The sequence below is a fragment of the Microtus oregoni genome, unplaced genomic scaffold (assembly GCF_018167655.1).
Source record: "Microtus oregoni isolate MIOR12 unplaced genomic scaffold, Mior012 000007F_ref0000211, whole genome shotgun sequence".
NCBI classification, from domain to species: domain Eukaryota; kingdom Metazoa; phylum Chordata; class Mammalia; order Rodentia; family Cricetidae; genus Microtus; species Microtus oregoni.
This window is the reverse complement of record NW_024543066.1, coordinates 15,452,921-15,467,629: the sequence shown is the minus strand read 5'-3', so window position 1 is coordinate 15,467,629 and position 14,709 is coordinate 15,452,921. Positions and strand designations below refer to the sequence as shown.

The 14,709-nt window shown below is 42.3% G+C and overlaps 1 protein-coding gene across 4 annotated transcripts in view; it reads right to left on the bottom strand.

Annotated features, from left to right (window-relative positions):
• Window positions 1–3,353: 3,353 nt before the first annotated feature.
• Window positions 3,354–14,709, bottom strand: part of St6gal2 (ST6 beta-galactoside alpha-2,6-sialyltransferase 2) — a 65,601-nt gene continuing 54,245 nt past the window's right edge. For 3 of the 4 annotated variants that reach the window (XM_041656196.1, XM_041656195.1, XM_041656197.1), the window contains exon 6: window positions 3,354–7,979. In XM_041656196.1, the coding sequence (XP_041512130.1) occupies window positions 7,708–7,979 (272 nt within the window). In that variant the 3' untranslated portion in view covers window positions 3,354–7,707. The remainder of the gene's footprint in view (window positions 7,980–14,709) is intronic. The other variant, XM_041656198.1, reaches the window with a different exon arrangement.

The window sequence follows — 14,709 nt, the reverse complement described above, 5'->3', positions numbered from 1 at the left end:
CCTGATTCTTGAGTCCAGAAAACAGTATAGAAGTGTATGGACCAAGAGAAACAAAGGAAACCAAGGTGAACCTTATTTATTAGAACATGGACTTAAAGCTCAGACCAAGGACAAGACAAGGTAGTGGCTCACCAAAGGCAAAGGGGTACCCTATATAAGGAAAACCCTGCTGACAGTTCCCATCCAAGTTATCGCATGCATTCAGACTTAGAGACTATCCTGTCCTGGTTGAACAATGTGTGGGCTCAAGTGTAAGCAGCTGTAAATATCGGTCAGCTCTGGGTACCAGGCTAAGGCCCATTCTCTAGAGACTGGCCTCAATCTGGGTGACCCCTCTCTGGATGCATAGAGCTGTTGTTTTTAACTCCAAGGCTACATGGAAATTCTGGGTCTATGTATGGATTTGTTGGTAAAAGAAAAGCATTTCTAATCCTTGCAGGATCTTCTTCAGTGGCAGATCTGCTTGGTAGTGGTTCTCATACACGTTATTAACTGACATTGGCTCTCATTGTACTGAGCTAGGATGTCTGTGAACTCCATCAGAAGACTGTCTATCTCTTGGTTCTTCTGGAGCCCCAAGCTTCTCCATTTCAGGTTCTAATGTCTTCACCAGCCTCTTTCTAAACATGCAGCCTCAACATGGGTTGCTGTTTCAATCCCTTGTGTTACCGTGTTCTCCTCTACCCTCAGGATGATAATGAAGTCAATGAGGACAGAAGGCACTGCATTTCCCAGTATGGTTGATTTCTGCCATACATTGACCTTTCTGATCTGAGTGTCTAAGCTGGAACCTCAATCTTCAAGGTAGCTTGACTTGTTTCCCGGAGTATGTTAGTGTTCAGTTAGGATAGAGGGAAAGAGCCATGGAGTGTCACTTAAAGGTGGCCTTCTGTCAGCTACACATGGAGTTACTTTTTATTAGGCTATAGAAATGAAAGTTCAGCTTCTTATAAGAGAGTAAGATGTGTTCTTGTCTGGTACATGTAGTTCAGATCCATGTCAAAGCTGTGGGGATTCAGAGGACTGGAAAAGTCTGATTATCCATAAATTTTAAAACACAACTTCTTCCCAATATGCAAAGTTGTCACATTTTGCTTAATGATAGAGATATGGTCTCCGAAATGCATCAGCAGGCAGTTTTCTGCTGCTGATATTTAAACATATCTAGAAGGTACAGCCCCCTACACAGTGACTATATGGTTCATAGAACTGAATATCTGATCTTTCAATTAATTGAAATGTCATTGTGTAGAGTTAGTAGAGTCCCTGCAAAAATGAGCCTTTGGTTTGCTGGGCAGTGGGACTGTCAAGGATTAGGGCAGTAGTTTGGGGGTGGGGTTAGAAGGGTGGGGAGTAAGGTGGGGAGGATGGGGTGGAGGCTGCTTTAAATGACTGGCGTCATAGTTCCCAGCATGCACTCTGAAATCAGACGAAGACTGTAGGCTTGTAAGCCTCCATGCCATTTCCCAGCTGTGTGATGGTAGGCAGATGGCTTAACCTCTTAGACCTCACCTTTCCTGGAGGTAACAGAATCTGCCTTGGAAAATGTTTTTGTGAGAACTGTACCCACACCCTCTGGTCCAGAGTTCCCGGAAGACTGTATTTACGATCAGATCGGGATCAGCAGCTATGTTCTATAACGAGCCAGAAAATGCTATTTTAGGTTGAACGGGCTACAAGACCTCCATTCTCAGGACTCAGCTCAGCCAGTGGCATGAGAGTGAGTGAAGGGGCAAGAGAATCAGCCTAGGGAAGTGGGCATCCCCATCAAGTTCTGTGCACTGGGATTCCTGGTGCAGCACTTCATTGCATTCAGCTTGGTTAGTGAGGCGCTAGTTCTGTGTCTGAGCTAATGACTTGGGTTTGAAAGTGACATCAGAGAGCCCAGCACTTATGTTTTACTTCCCGTTCCCTGATCCTAGTTGTTTCCACTCACTGAGAGTTCCTAGCCTGTATAGCCCGGCTCAGTAGCAAAGTATGCCGCAGGGGCTGAAGTGTGAGCCCTTCCCCTGGTTATCAGAGGACACTAAAACTGTGGCTGCCACTCTGCCCAGGGTTGCCAAAGAGGACTGCATCCCATAGCTCTAGACTGGAAAAAAAAATCCAAATACTAAGTCCAAGTGCAGTTCCTAGTGAGTAGACTGAGTAATTCCCATCAACTGGTTAGTTTAGGAAATCTCTGTTTCCTTCTTCATCTCTGACCTATCTAAACCAATTCCTTTCTTTCCAGATTCTTCCAGCAGCACTGAGATCTCAAAGCACAGGATCTCTGTCTTAGTTAAGGTTTCTATTGCTGTGAGGAGACATCATGAGCATGTCAACGTTTATAAAGGAAAATATTTAAGGGGGTGGCTTATAATTGCAGAGGTTTAGTCCATTATCATTATGGTGGGACATGGTGTTGTGCAGGCAGACACTGTGCTGGAGCTGAGGGTCCAATATCTTGATCTGAAGGCAACAGGAAGTGAACTATCTCACTGGGCATGACTTGAGCATATATGAGACTGCCAAGCCCACATCCACGGTGACTTGCTTCTCTAACAAGACCACACATACTCCAAGGCCACACCTCCTATTAGTGCCACTCCCTTTGGGAGCCATTTTCTTTCTAACCACCAATCTCCTATGCATGTGCTTGTCACTAAACCACCAGCTGCCCCTGGGCATGTAGCAGCAACCTCACACCCAGCAAAGAAGGCCAGTTCTAATAATCTTGGAGGAAAACAATCATTTTATGAGGGAAAATAATTGGTCACTGGTGTAAAAAGAGGGGTCTTCTGCAAGTCATTACAGCTGCCCCCAGGGACCGAGGCTTCCTGCGTTCCCCAACTGCCCACATCTGTCTTCACAGCAAATGCTAGCACTGCTGTGACTCGAGGGTTCCTTCACGTTCTGGCTGGAAAACTACGAATGGATGACCCGGGATGGCTTCTCAGGACCGAATCAGGTGATTTTTCCTTTCCATGGTAGTTGTGAAGACCAAAGCTAGTTTAAAATTAAAGCCTGTTTAGTGGGAAGCATAATAAAATTGATCAAAAACACTTGTTTCTAATGGTATAAAAGGTATATTAGCCTAAAACCCGTGTTTCTACTCGATTCTTACCTCTGCCATTTTTCTGCATGTGACAATTTACCAGGTAGAAAACATGATGTGAATGCGATCTGCCTCTGGCTTCTGACCACGCTGCATCCCTGTGCACACTCAGGAGGTCTGTGCTCACTGGTTCTGCTCTTCCCCTTCCAGGCCCAGTGGGCCTCAATGCCTTACACATCTCCAGAAGGACTGCATGGCTGCTCACTCATTTGTGTGTGCAATGTTTCCAGATTAAGACAGAGACACTTCAAGATAAATGGAAACATGTTTTATTTACAAGTCTGTACACTGTGTACACATAAAAATATACAAAACCAAAATAGAAAATATCCAAGTGTTAAAATGTGTACAAACACTTCTAAAATGCGTTTCTTGGAAAACCTCAAGCCATTAATTAGTTTGAAGAGAACACGTTTTGTTTTAAAAATTATCATACAAAAGAATTCCCAAAGCCTTTAAAAAAGTTCACTGGTTTCCAGCAGAAAGATTCCGTAAGGATTTATCTAGAGCAAAACAGGGCAGGTGTTGTAAACTTAGGTTTAAACACTACTGTTGCGCTTGCTTTGTTGAAATCTGTTTTCCAGAGAATCAACAAATGTTTCTGTTTCTTCCCTTAATCTTGTAAAAAGCCATGGGCAATCAACAGAGTCTTTAAAAATTCAGAGTTTTATCAGGTTTCTGACTAAAGACAACACTTGGGTAATGGTTCTATGAACTGTATCTTTCAGTGGTTATTCATTGTTTGTTAAAGTGGCCATGACATGGAGAACGGCAGTGTGTGTGTGTGTGGCGGGGGGGGGGGGGGGTGAGGGCAGAAGACTGGTTTATTTTTAGCAGAAGGATATAAAATATTTGCTTCCTTCTCTTAAAAATTAGTATTTTAAAAATTAAAATAAAATTTATTGTAAAGTTCTTATCATAAAGGTGAATGAAAAAGACAATACAAAAACCTACCATGTGTGTAGATAAGTATATATACAGTTATATAACTATCTACATGCACACTCTTAGGTTAAGAACTCTATCAGCAGCCTTTACTCTGCACACGTCACTACCCTAATCCTGGAGAGAACATAGTGAGTTTCTTTTGCTATTGAAGGCTTCATTTATTTAACAAAACAAGAACCAGAAGTCACATTTTATTTTCTTGAGCCGCTAGAGACATGCTGCTCACTCACCGAGTGTCTAAACAAAGCCTGAGTGACAGGAATGTAGAATGATCTTACAATGCAAATGTCCAGATAGAAAAAGCATGTTGAAATGCAGGCATATTTTACCTAAGCCAGTCAGTCATGTCTACACAGAGCCAGGGAGTAGCATTCCAACTATCAGAAAGCCAGAAACTGAAACAGACAATGAGATGGGATATGTCTGGAGACTAGTGTATATACCATGTGTCCTAAGAAAATCGGACACAATTTAATTAAGTCACTGGTGCACACAATTTTTTATCATAGCATAACTTATGGGAGACGATGCCACTTGAGACACCCAAGGCGTGCCCCCTTAATTCAGAAAATATGAGTATGGTCAGCTGGCAACATGGTCTGGCTCTGCTCTAGCACATGAACTAGCTCATAAATATGACAGAGTAAGCTAGGCCTTTTGACATTCAGTTCTGAAAACAGTAACGACACCGTAGCACTGCTTTTGCTCAGATGTTATGGTTCCAATGACAGAGGACGACCAGAGAGTCCAGGTTGACTGGCTGAGAGACCATGAGGTCAAGACACAAGCAAAGTCCCATTCCTGAAGCAAAGCAGCGTGAGCTCAGAGATCAGGTAGGAAAAGACACAGCAATGCAGGTGGTCTCACGCCCCTAACTTGCCTATTGAAGCACATCTTAGATGTCTGCATGCAACTTCTTATTTGATCAACACTTCTCCTTTCAGAGTCCTGCATACAAAGAACTAGGTTTGTGAGGATGTGGTGAGCATGGTCAGTGACATGGGCCCAGTCCTGATATTTCGTTCAGCATCCTCATTATACATTATCTCTTGCCTCGTGTGAGCAGTGAGACACAAATTAGAGAGAATATAGAAGTGACTGAACTGTTTTTCCTGGACATCACTAGTGTCTTTTCAACGGGGACGACAACGACAAGAAGAAACAGAGTGTTGGTATTTCTTGCAACATAAAGGAATGTGAAATCTCTCAGACTTGAGGGCGGAGAAAGCAGCACCTGGTGGCTTCTGGTGGCACCATGGGGATCTAACCAGGGTCCCTTCATGGAAGAGGTGGGACATTTTTGGAAGAGCCAGGGCCAGAGATGAGGTGGCAGCCGGTGAGTGTGGCTATTCCACAGCTGCTGTGGGGTTCACTGCAGGTTAGTAAATGTGCGGTGGAAGGATTTCATCAATGTCTGGCAAAACACTGCCACTTAGGACCCATTTAGCTAATACAAGACGCGGCCTTCGCATTAGCCATCGCTGTGTGACATTTGCAGGAGGCTAAGCTACTTAAACGTTTAAGTACAGGAGTGCCTAGCCAACAGTATGCTAATATGGGCACCACATTTTCTGAATGTTTAACAGACTCTGAGTCCCAAGAGTCTTTAGGGCCATAATAAATTCAAAAACTTTAATTAAATTTCCTTTATGTTCTGCGGTCTTTCTGTAACCCCTGTAAAACTGAGAGCCGCCTTTTAAAAGTACATGCGAGACAACAGAATGCTGTTTAACAACCTTCAAAGTGTTTTGTGGGGCTTTTGAACTTGAATATTTACACTGACCTCAATAAGTTATTCTCTAACCAAATTCTCATGCCACCAAAGGGGAATGTCTGGGATAATAAGTATGCCTGTAAGTGAATCCCCTTCAGGACTACAAAAGGAAACTCGACGGTTGTGAGCATTTATAATGGCAAAGCCTGGAAGAGCCAGAAATATCCAAGGCCTCCAGAAGTAAATACGCATCCCACAACGGCCCTTCCTCTTACAGAGTTACAGTCAGGATTAGTCAGGTCAGCATGGGGACAGGGCCAAGCTTCTGTGAGACTGCACGGCTGAACCAGGATGAGAAGATGATGTTCCGTTGTGGAACTCAGAATGGGCTCTCAGCAGATGCAGTCATAACTGAAACCCTGACTCTACTCAATTAACTGCTGGAGCAACCACTAGGGATGTCTGGAGACATCCGTTCTGTTGGGGAAAATAACCAAACAGAAGCTAGTGGGCTCAGAAAACTATGCTTCCTTAGGAAGCAGTCCTTAGAGCATTCCACAACAAACTCATTGGGAAACAATTTTTTTCTTTCTCTACAAAACTTTGATAGCCACACATTTTGCAAGGGGTTTGCATTTAATTAAACTATTGTCATTGCCAAAACGTCTTAACTATACCACTGAGAGTTGCTTTGATTTGATATTGAAACAACAGCCTGTTTTATTACAGAACTCTAAAATTCTTCTGTCTCGCTACCTTCATTGAAAAACAAACAAACAAACAAAAAACCCACACAAAAGGATGTATTAGTGATAGAAGCTTAGGTTAAAAATCGCAATACAGTTACGCACTGGGAAGAATACTTTCTCCTGCCTGTCCCTCTGCCAGACACACAGTAGTCACCTTGTTAAAAGCCATTCTGAGGCTCTATCACATCGTTAACATAAAACATCCCCAGGAAAACAAAGATGGACTCCTAGCCGTTTGTCAGTAGAGCGGGGGACATTCAGAGTGCGTGAGGGGCAAGTTTTGAACAGCTGAGAAAAGCCTGCGGTAATTGCACACAGAAACGACAGGGAGTGTACCTCTGCAGTTCAGAATACGCGCTCCAAACCCACTCTTTACAGTCTGCAGGAACAAGGGTGTCTCCTGGCTGACCTGTAGTGAGCCTGTGTGTCACTGGCTATGTGACAGCTACAGAGTGCCTCGGCAGGCCAGGTGCATAAAGTGCAATAGCCAGGGGACGGACACCTGGCCAGTCACGACCCTGCAGACACCACCTGGACTGCTGTTGCTGATCAGGGAAGGGATGCTGCAGGGAGGCGGGGGACAAAGACACTGCTTTTTCCTAACAGCCGGGATTTGGCTTGGCTTCTTGGGATGGATGAGTGGTACTTTTCTAAGTGTGGCCAGGTTCTCAGCCATAACATCCAGAGAGCACTGGGAAGCAGAGCTTCAAGGCTGTGGTTGAAAACCGTGTGGCTGACAAGATGCACGGAAGGATTTTAAACAGGCCTGGGTGCGAATTCAGACAGCCATCATAGAATCCAGGCTGCTTTGCGAGGAATTCATGGGCAAGTGGTCGACGGGACCTCCACTTGGCTATTTCTTGATGGAACCGGTATTATCAGTAGTATCTCACTAATTTGTGGCTGGAACCACCTGTGATAGAGTGTTCCTGCTGTAGAGGATAACATGTTTAGAGGTATCGTGCCCATGGGTACGCATCTGATTTCTTTCTGTGTATCCTGTGTTTGCTTCTTTCTTGGATAATTTTAAAGGCCCATTTCTGTATTCCTAGCAGTAATAGTTACCCAATGGCTTTGACTAGAAAGCATTCTCATGGCCACTAAGTTAAAGACAGCACATTGCCTAATCTATCTTCAAGTATTCTGTGACTCTGAGGACAGCAGTAGTACCTTATTGCACATCAGTTCCCAAGAGTTCTATTTTAAGAGTATGTATTGTTGGGGCTGGTGTCTGGGCACCGCAGGGCCCGGAAGCCTGGCAGGACCACCTTGCCCTTGCGGTGCAAATCCGCTTGGGTGCCCACGTTCAGGCGTTGCACCAGGAGCTTCTCGTAGAGCAGCGGGTGGTACGCCCCCAGGGTGCAGGCTGCGTCGTAGTACAGCTCATGGTAGTGGCAGAGCTCCGTCTGCCGGACGGATGGGATGTACTCGTACACGTGCACCTCCCTGCACATGGACATCATGATGAGGATGCCTGATGAGGAAGGAGAGGGAAACACCGTGAGTGGGCGACTCCAAGAAAGGGGGGACTTTTCCTGGGGAGGGGGCATGGAGTTGTGGCGGCTTCCGGGGAGGACTGCGGGGAGAGACACATGCTTTACGTTCGCAGTGTTCCAGCTTCCGTTGTGAAGGGCGGCGGTTCACGGGGGACGAGTATATAGATACAATCCTGCACGTATCCATTCGCTTACTCTGTTATTCCTGCAGACCTAAAACTGACATGCAGAGATAAAACTGAACATAAGGGGACCTTGCTCCAGTGTGTGATCTATAACTCTCTTGTGCTACGGGCAACAAGCATATCCCCAATGGACTGTTATGTTCTGAAGAAGCAAACGCTATAAAAATCTGATTATGAAAGTTTATTATACATTAAATAGAAACCATCCTTCTCCTTCCGACCTTTCTAAAGTGGAATCCTACAGCGTAACAGCTCTATACAATGGAGTTAGGATGTAGATTTTAAGAAATTAAATTTAAGAATGTCAAATTGTTAACAAAATTATATTTCCCAGTCACACGTCATGGGGTACCCTTGTAGCCTGGGCTACTTTGGGACAGGAGGATTGCTTGAGCCCAGGATTTAGACACAAACTTGTACTCTCAGTGTACAGTGTGTTAGAATACAGGCTGGGTTGCCACAATGACAAAGGATTACGATTCTCATGAAGGCTATCACTATTAACCTGTCTTCGATTCTAAGTGTTTCCAGTAAACAACTACAAAATCTCATCATTAAATGATGTTGCTCTTCACTCAGGCTAGCTCTCCTTTTCTTTTCCCTCCCTCCCTCCCTTCCTTTTCTCTGCTCCACCATCATGAAGGTATTTTTGAGGCAAGGTCTCACTATGTGGCCCATGTGGGCCCTGACCTGAAGATCCTCCTCCATGGACTGCTGAAATTCTGGCACTAAAGGTGTGCGAATCTAAGTCTGGTTAACTTGAAACTTAAAAAAAAAGTGTACTTAATCCATTATCTGAAAGTGATGTTCTTACTTATTGTGAACAAAATATAAAGTCATGCTGTTTCTGTTACCTCTAACTTGTCCTGCAGAAGACTGTCATATTTTCCAAGAAATTAAACCATGTTGGGACCACAAAAATCTAAAACCAGGGCTAGAAATACGGCATGTTTGTCTAGCATGGGAAAAGCCTGAGTCTGTCCCCAGTACCAGAAAACAAAACTAATCCCAAATGAACAAAATTCTGCATGAGCTCTGCTGGGGAGAGAAGTGAAGGAACCCCTTTTGGCCAAGCAGGATCTAGAAGTTGAAGCTGAAACGGTTTCCTGGAAGGCAAGGCATAGAGGGGAACAAAGGGTTGTTCAAGAGACTACCCTGCCTCTCTGTGCTGAGAACCCTAGACCGTGGCGGGTACTGTGATACCAGACCCAGAGACTCAATGAAGAGAAGTTTTTCTCCAGAATGATATCAAAACTCTGCATCACTGGTTAGTTCTCTCCTTTTCTTCCCAGGTCTATCAGAGCTCTCTTTTCCACCATAGCACACGCACTAGCCAGATGCCATCCATGCCCTGGACCATCCTCAACGAACTGACGTTGGTAAGGCCAACAGAGAATGAGGAGTTGGCACCTGCTACATGACCACTGTGTATCTATCCATCAGGACATGCCACACATGCCACATTAGTCTCTCCGTCTGTGTGGCAGTAATGGTTCTGTGAGCATTTACTCTCCTTGGGTAAAATCACCAACAAGGGGTTGTCTTCTTTAAATCTAAACTGTCTTGCCCATGATGCCTTTCCCATTATGAAATGTAAACACCTCACTGAAACTGTGAGACACAATAAGTTCTTCCTCCCTTGTTTCTGTCGGCTGCTATGACCCAGTGGTGCAGTAGGAACCACTGCAGACACTGGTTTGGTGGCCGAGAAAGCCGTCCACATAAAGAGGATTGAATCTTTGATCCTTGTCAAGTTGGCATCTCTGTGGTTTGTCTGATATCAGCAGGTGGACTCTTCTTAGCTCCACAGTCTATGGAGCTGGAGTGATATGCGTTCTTTGGTCTAGCTGTGATTTTTACCTTTCCATCAGTTACTTTCAACCACCCAAGCTTATGCATGCTGTGCTCCTGTGTCTTCTCATCAGTGACTGACAGCCTTTGAGGCTTCCTATTCCTGGGTTCCATACATATGGATTCAACTGGAAATATTCAGAAAGAACCAAGTCTGTGTTGAACATATACAGAGCTGTTTTCTTGTTATTATTGCCTAGAGAATACAGAATAGGGGCCATTTACATATCATTTCCATTACATTAGGAGTTATAAGAAATCTAGAGGTGATTAAAATACATGGGGAGAAGTACAGATTTCATGGAAATAATATACTATTTTATATCCAAGACTTGAAATCCTGTGCTTTGGTGCCCATAGTTTCCTATAAACTCTCCCACAGATACCAAGGGACATTCTTGTGTCTTTAAAAGTTTCATTTATACAAAGGCTAGTCACTATACTATAGTTCATTTTTTTATGAATGTCTTATTTATTATTTGGAAACTTCACATAATGCACCCCAATCACATTCACTTCCAAGTCCTCCCAGATGCTTATGACTCACTCCAAAATAAAAGGATAAGGAGAAAAATACCAAGTCTAGTTTGTGTTGCCCTTATACTCACTGGAGCATGGTCAAACTGTTGGTGGCCAGCCCTTTAAAGAAAACAGAGTCCTTCCCCACCCACAGCCCAGCCAGAAGCCATCAGCTGTGAAGAGCTTCACTCCAGCTTCCCGATCACAAGTTTTAAGAGTCTCTTCAATAGCTTCATGTCTAGACTATTTCTTTTTTTACTGATTTTATTGAGCTCTACATTTTTCTCTGCTCCTCCCCCTTCCTCTCCCCTCCCCTTCACCCTTCTCCCATGTGTACTATAGGTCATCTTTTAAAACCTGTTTCTATGCATCAGTAACGCAACTGAATCCATAAGGGCAGTTACCTGTTCTCTATATCTGAACTGTGATATTTATATCTTTGGTTCTTTTCTTATTTTAAATCTCTCTCTCTCTCTCTCTCTCTCTCTCTCTCTCTCTCTCTCTCTCTGTGTGTGTGTGTGTGTGTGTGTGTGTGTGTGTGTGTGTGTAGATTCGTGCACTTGAGGGCAGGTGTTTGAAGAGGTTAGAGGTACTGGATTCCTTCGAGCTGGAGTTACAGGTGGTTAGAAGTCTCCTGATGTGAGTGCTGGGAATCAAAGCTGGGCCCTCTGGAGGAGCAGTCCACATTCTTAACCATGAGCCATTTCTTCATCTCAACATCTTTTGTCCTTGAACCAGAGAGCTTTCCAAAGGTGATGCTATGCTAAGAAGAACATACTGATCACACAGCTGGCCCTGGGCTTCCTAGGAAAATAGTAGCTCTCAAACTTGACAACAAAAAAAGAACTATTCAAGCAACTAATCAGATGGCTGTTATTGGAACTCATTCCCATGCCCAGAAACAGGGATTTCATTGGTTTGTGTGTGGGCAAACTTTGAGTCTTTAACAGGCGTTCCTAGGCTAACTGTGGTAAATGCCCATTTAAAAGAAAACATTCTGGCTAGCCATGGACCAGAGCTTTTGTAAAATACAACAAAGATGGACTATTAAAGAAATGATGCTGAGCCTATGTCAGACCTGAGCACCAGTCAAGCTGGAGTGAGTGACGGATGCTCCCTGGACAGTGGTCTACTGGTCATGCCTTAAGGCTCAAGCTGGTCTAAGACACAACTGTTTGAAGAATGGCCGTGAAGGTTCTCTGACCTCTCAGTAAAAAGGCTACAACCTGTGTGCCGGCAGCTAGACTAGAACTGAACAGACAGCCCACCCAAGCAGGGTGACTATAGGCACTTTCTGTGGATGCTCCTGCTGTTATTTTAATCAGAAAGAAGAGATCAAACAGACTACTTTTGTTAGAGTATTTTGGAAAAAACTTTACTTTTGTTGATAGTTAGATGCTACATCTAAATTCCTATCTCTGTTAAATATGGAATATATATTTTTCCCTAAGCCTAAGCAAAATTTATGCTTTCAATATAGTATAGGTTGTACAGTTTTAGTATTTTTGTCTATAATTTTTTATATATTAAAACAATGTCAAGACTCACTGAAACAGAAAAACTGGTCAGTGTTTTCAAAACTGCCTAAACTCATGGTTGGTGGAGGCTATGCCAGTGCAGGTATTTGTCCTGAGTTACCTGCACAATGCCTTCCAAATTCTGCCTCTAGACAGAGACTTAGCGACAAATCTTTTCCATTTCAGTCTGCATTCTCACGTGAACTTGTGGCTTCCTGAGACATGAACCTAGTAGCCAGAGTGCCCTAAAATTCAAGTAATTATTTGCTCACAGTATGCATGTGGCAGCCAGCTGAAGTATGGATATCATAACTGGTGTGGAAGTACCTTCAAAGAGAAAGAAATAACTAATCTTTTACCAGGTACACATAAAAGGTAGGCTGGGAGACCTGATGGTCTAAAAAGATTATTCCTTAATAATTTAATCTTTTAGAAGTCACCACAATAATTATTTTGCACATACATACTTTGTCTTTTTTCAAGGCTATTGTTAATATATAAATTTATATTCTAGACTCTGCCATAAAATAAATATAGAAATCATTAGAACAAATTTAAATTTATATACCATATCCCGAAGTTACTAGTACACAGGAATAAACAAAAACCTTCTTTTTAGTTTTTAGTTGTTTATAGTTTGCAAAAGGACCTACTGAGACATTGATGACAGAAGATGCTGACAGCTCTCCATGTGTGTAGGGACAGGGCATGTAGGAATAGGGATTGTAGAGAAGAAGAGCACAACTGAAGGACAGATTCCTTGAGTGCAGTTGGATATCACCTCAATTAACACCCAACTTTATAAAGGTAGGTACCATGAAAATCACAATGAAACCCTGTGTTGTAAAACAAACAAACAAACAAACAAAATAAAACAAAATTCAAAAGAAAAAGCAAACCAAAATCAAAACCAAAACCCAGGTTTTGCTTTTTAGCTGCCATACAATTCTGTAGCCACTAACTTTGAAAAATTACTTACAGAATGTACTGTTAAATAGTCCTGTTTATCAACTACCAAGTTTTAATTGCTTTTGTAACTAACAGAAGTCTTACTGTTTTCAACTTGGAGCTGGACTTCTGAAAGCCAGATAAGTACCTAAGTGTTTTTGATATATTTCCCAAGATAATCAAATGGGAATGTAATCAGCTACTTAAAATCTTTAAACAAAGTTCAATTCATATCTTTTTATACAGGCAAGATTTTTTTTTCTCAGAAAACACCTTAGGAGGAATTCATTTGAACAAACAATTCTCAGTTTGTTCTCAGAAGTTATGACTCAAGAGGCATCCATTTCCAAACTGTATTTTTTTAAATATTGGACATGGCAATGAAATTATCAAAGCAATTAGAAAGTATTTCCATTGGTCTTAAAAAAATGCCATGTTAGATGACTCAGCATGATAAGCAGATGAATAATTATTTGCTTTAAAAGCAGAACCAAAGGCAAAGTTGACCCTTTGTTCATAATATATCAAGTTCTGAATGAATGGGGTGTTATCTAAAAAGCTCCACGGGTGTGCACACATTTATGATACACAGTGGGAGTCAGGGGAGCCTCCTGGCCTCCTGGGCATGCATACATACACGTGACACACTGTGGGAGTCAAAAAGTGCTATGGCCATGAATATATATGTGATATATTTGATGGGAGTCAGGCAGCCCTATGGGCGTGCATGCATGCAGGCATGTACAGTACACTCTGGAACTCAGGTAACAGCATAATCAGAATTTGATTCAACAAAAGTTATGCCGCTTTCACTTGGCAGAATATTTAATATTGTCAAATTCTTGGGGTAAACATCCTTCCATCGAATAGAAAAATGAGCTATTGGTATAAAACTGCAAACTTATAAGTAACAGCAAAAATCAGTTTAAGTCACTTTTTAAAAAAAAAAACACTTGGCTATGTGGAGTCAGTTAGGAAGTTTCTCCAGAATGACCCACAAAACAAGGAAGACACAGTCTTGCTGGGCGGTGGTGAGGGGGAAAGACTTGGGGCACTGAACCATGGCAGGCGAATGGAACTCTTGTAGCTGCACTGTGAGTCCTTCTGTACATTCGGTCATAAGATGGAGCACTGAACAGGTAGACCTCTTACTGCTTCAAGAGAATAAGTGACTTTTAAAGTGAATTTACAGAAAATATCTGTGGTTCAAAGTTGTTGGAAATACAAATGTACTTAACAAGAGAATAATTTAAGACACATCTAACACATTGAAGACTATAACATGTGCAATAATAATACTTGAAAGCCAATTTTAATTTTTTATATTATGTCATTTGATCCATTATTCATAGGAAAATGCAAAAAGTTATGATACATTTTGTACTATCATAATAAGGACTTAATTGGTTTGTTATTTTGCTTTAATGTTCTCATTTTGAACAGTATATTGGAAAACTAGATCCTAAAATGCAATAGAAAATGGAAAAAAGGGATGTTATGACTTATTTTCAAGCACGTAATTTTTGTGTATGTATTAAATGGCCTGAAATTATAGTGCTTGCCTCTGTGAATTTAGAAGTAGTACTTAGAATATCATCAGTAGAAGCAGCCTTTGGTAAATGGACGGAGTGGTAGTGGTTTACACAATGGAAAAAATTACCAGTAGGTTATTACTATAAATTTTAGAA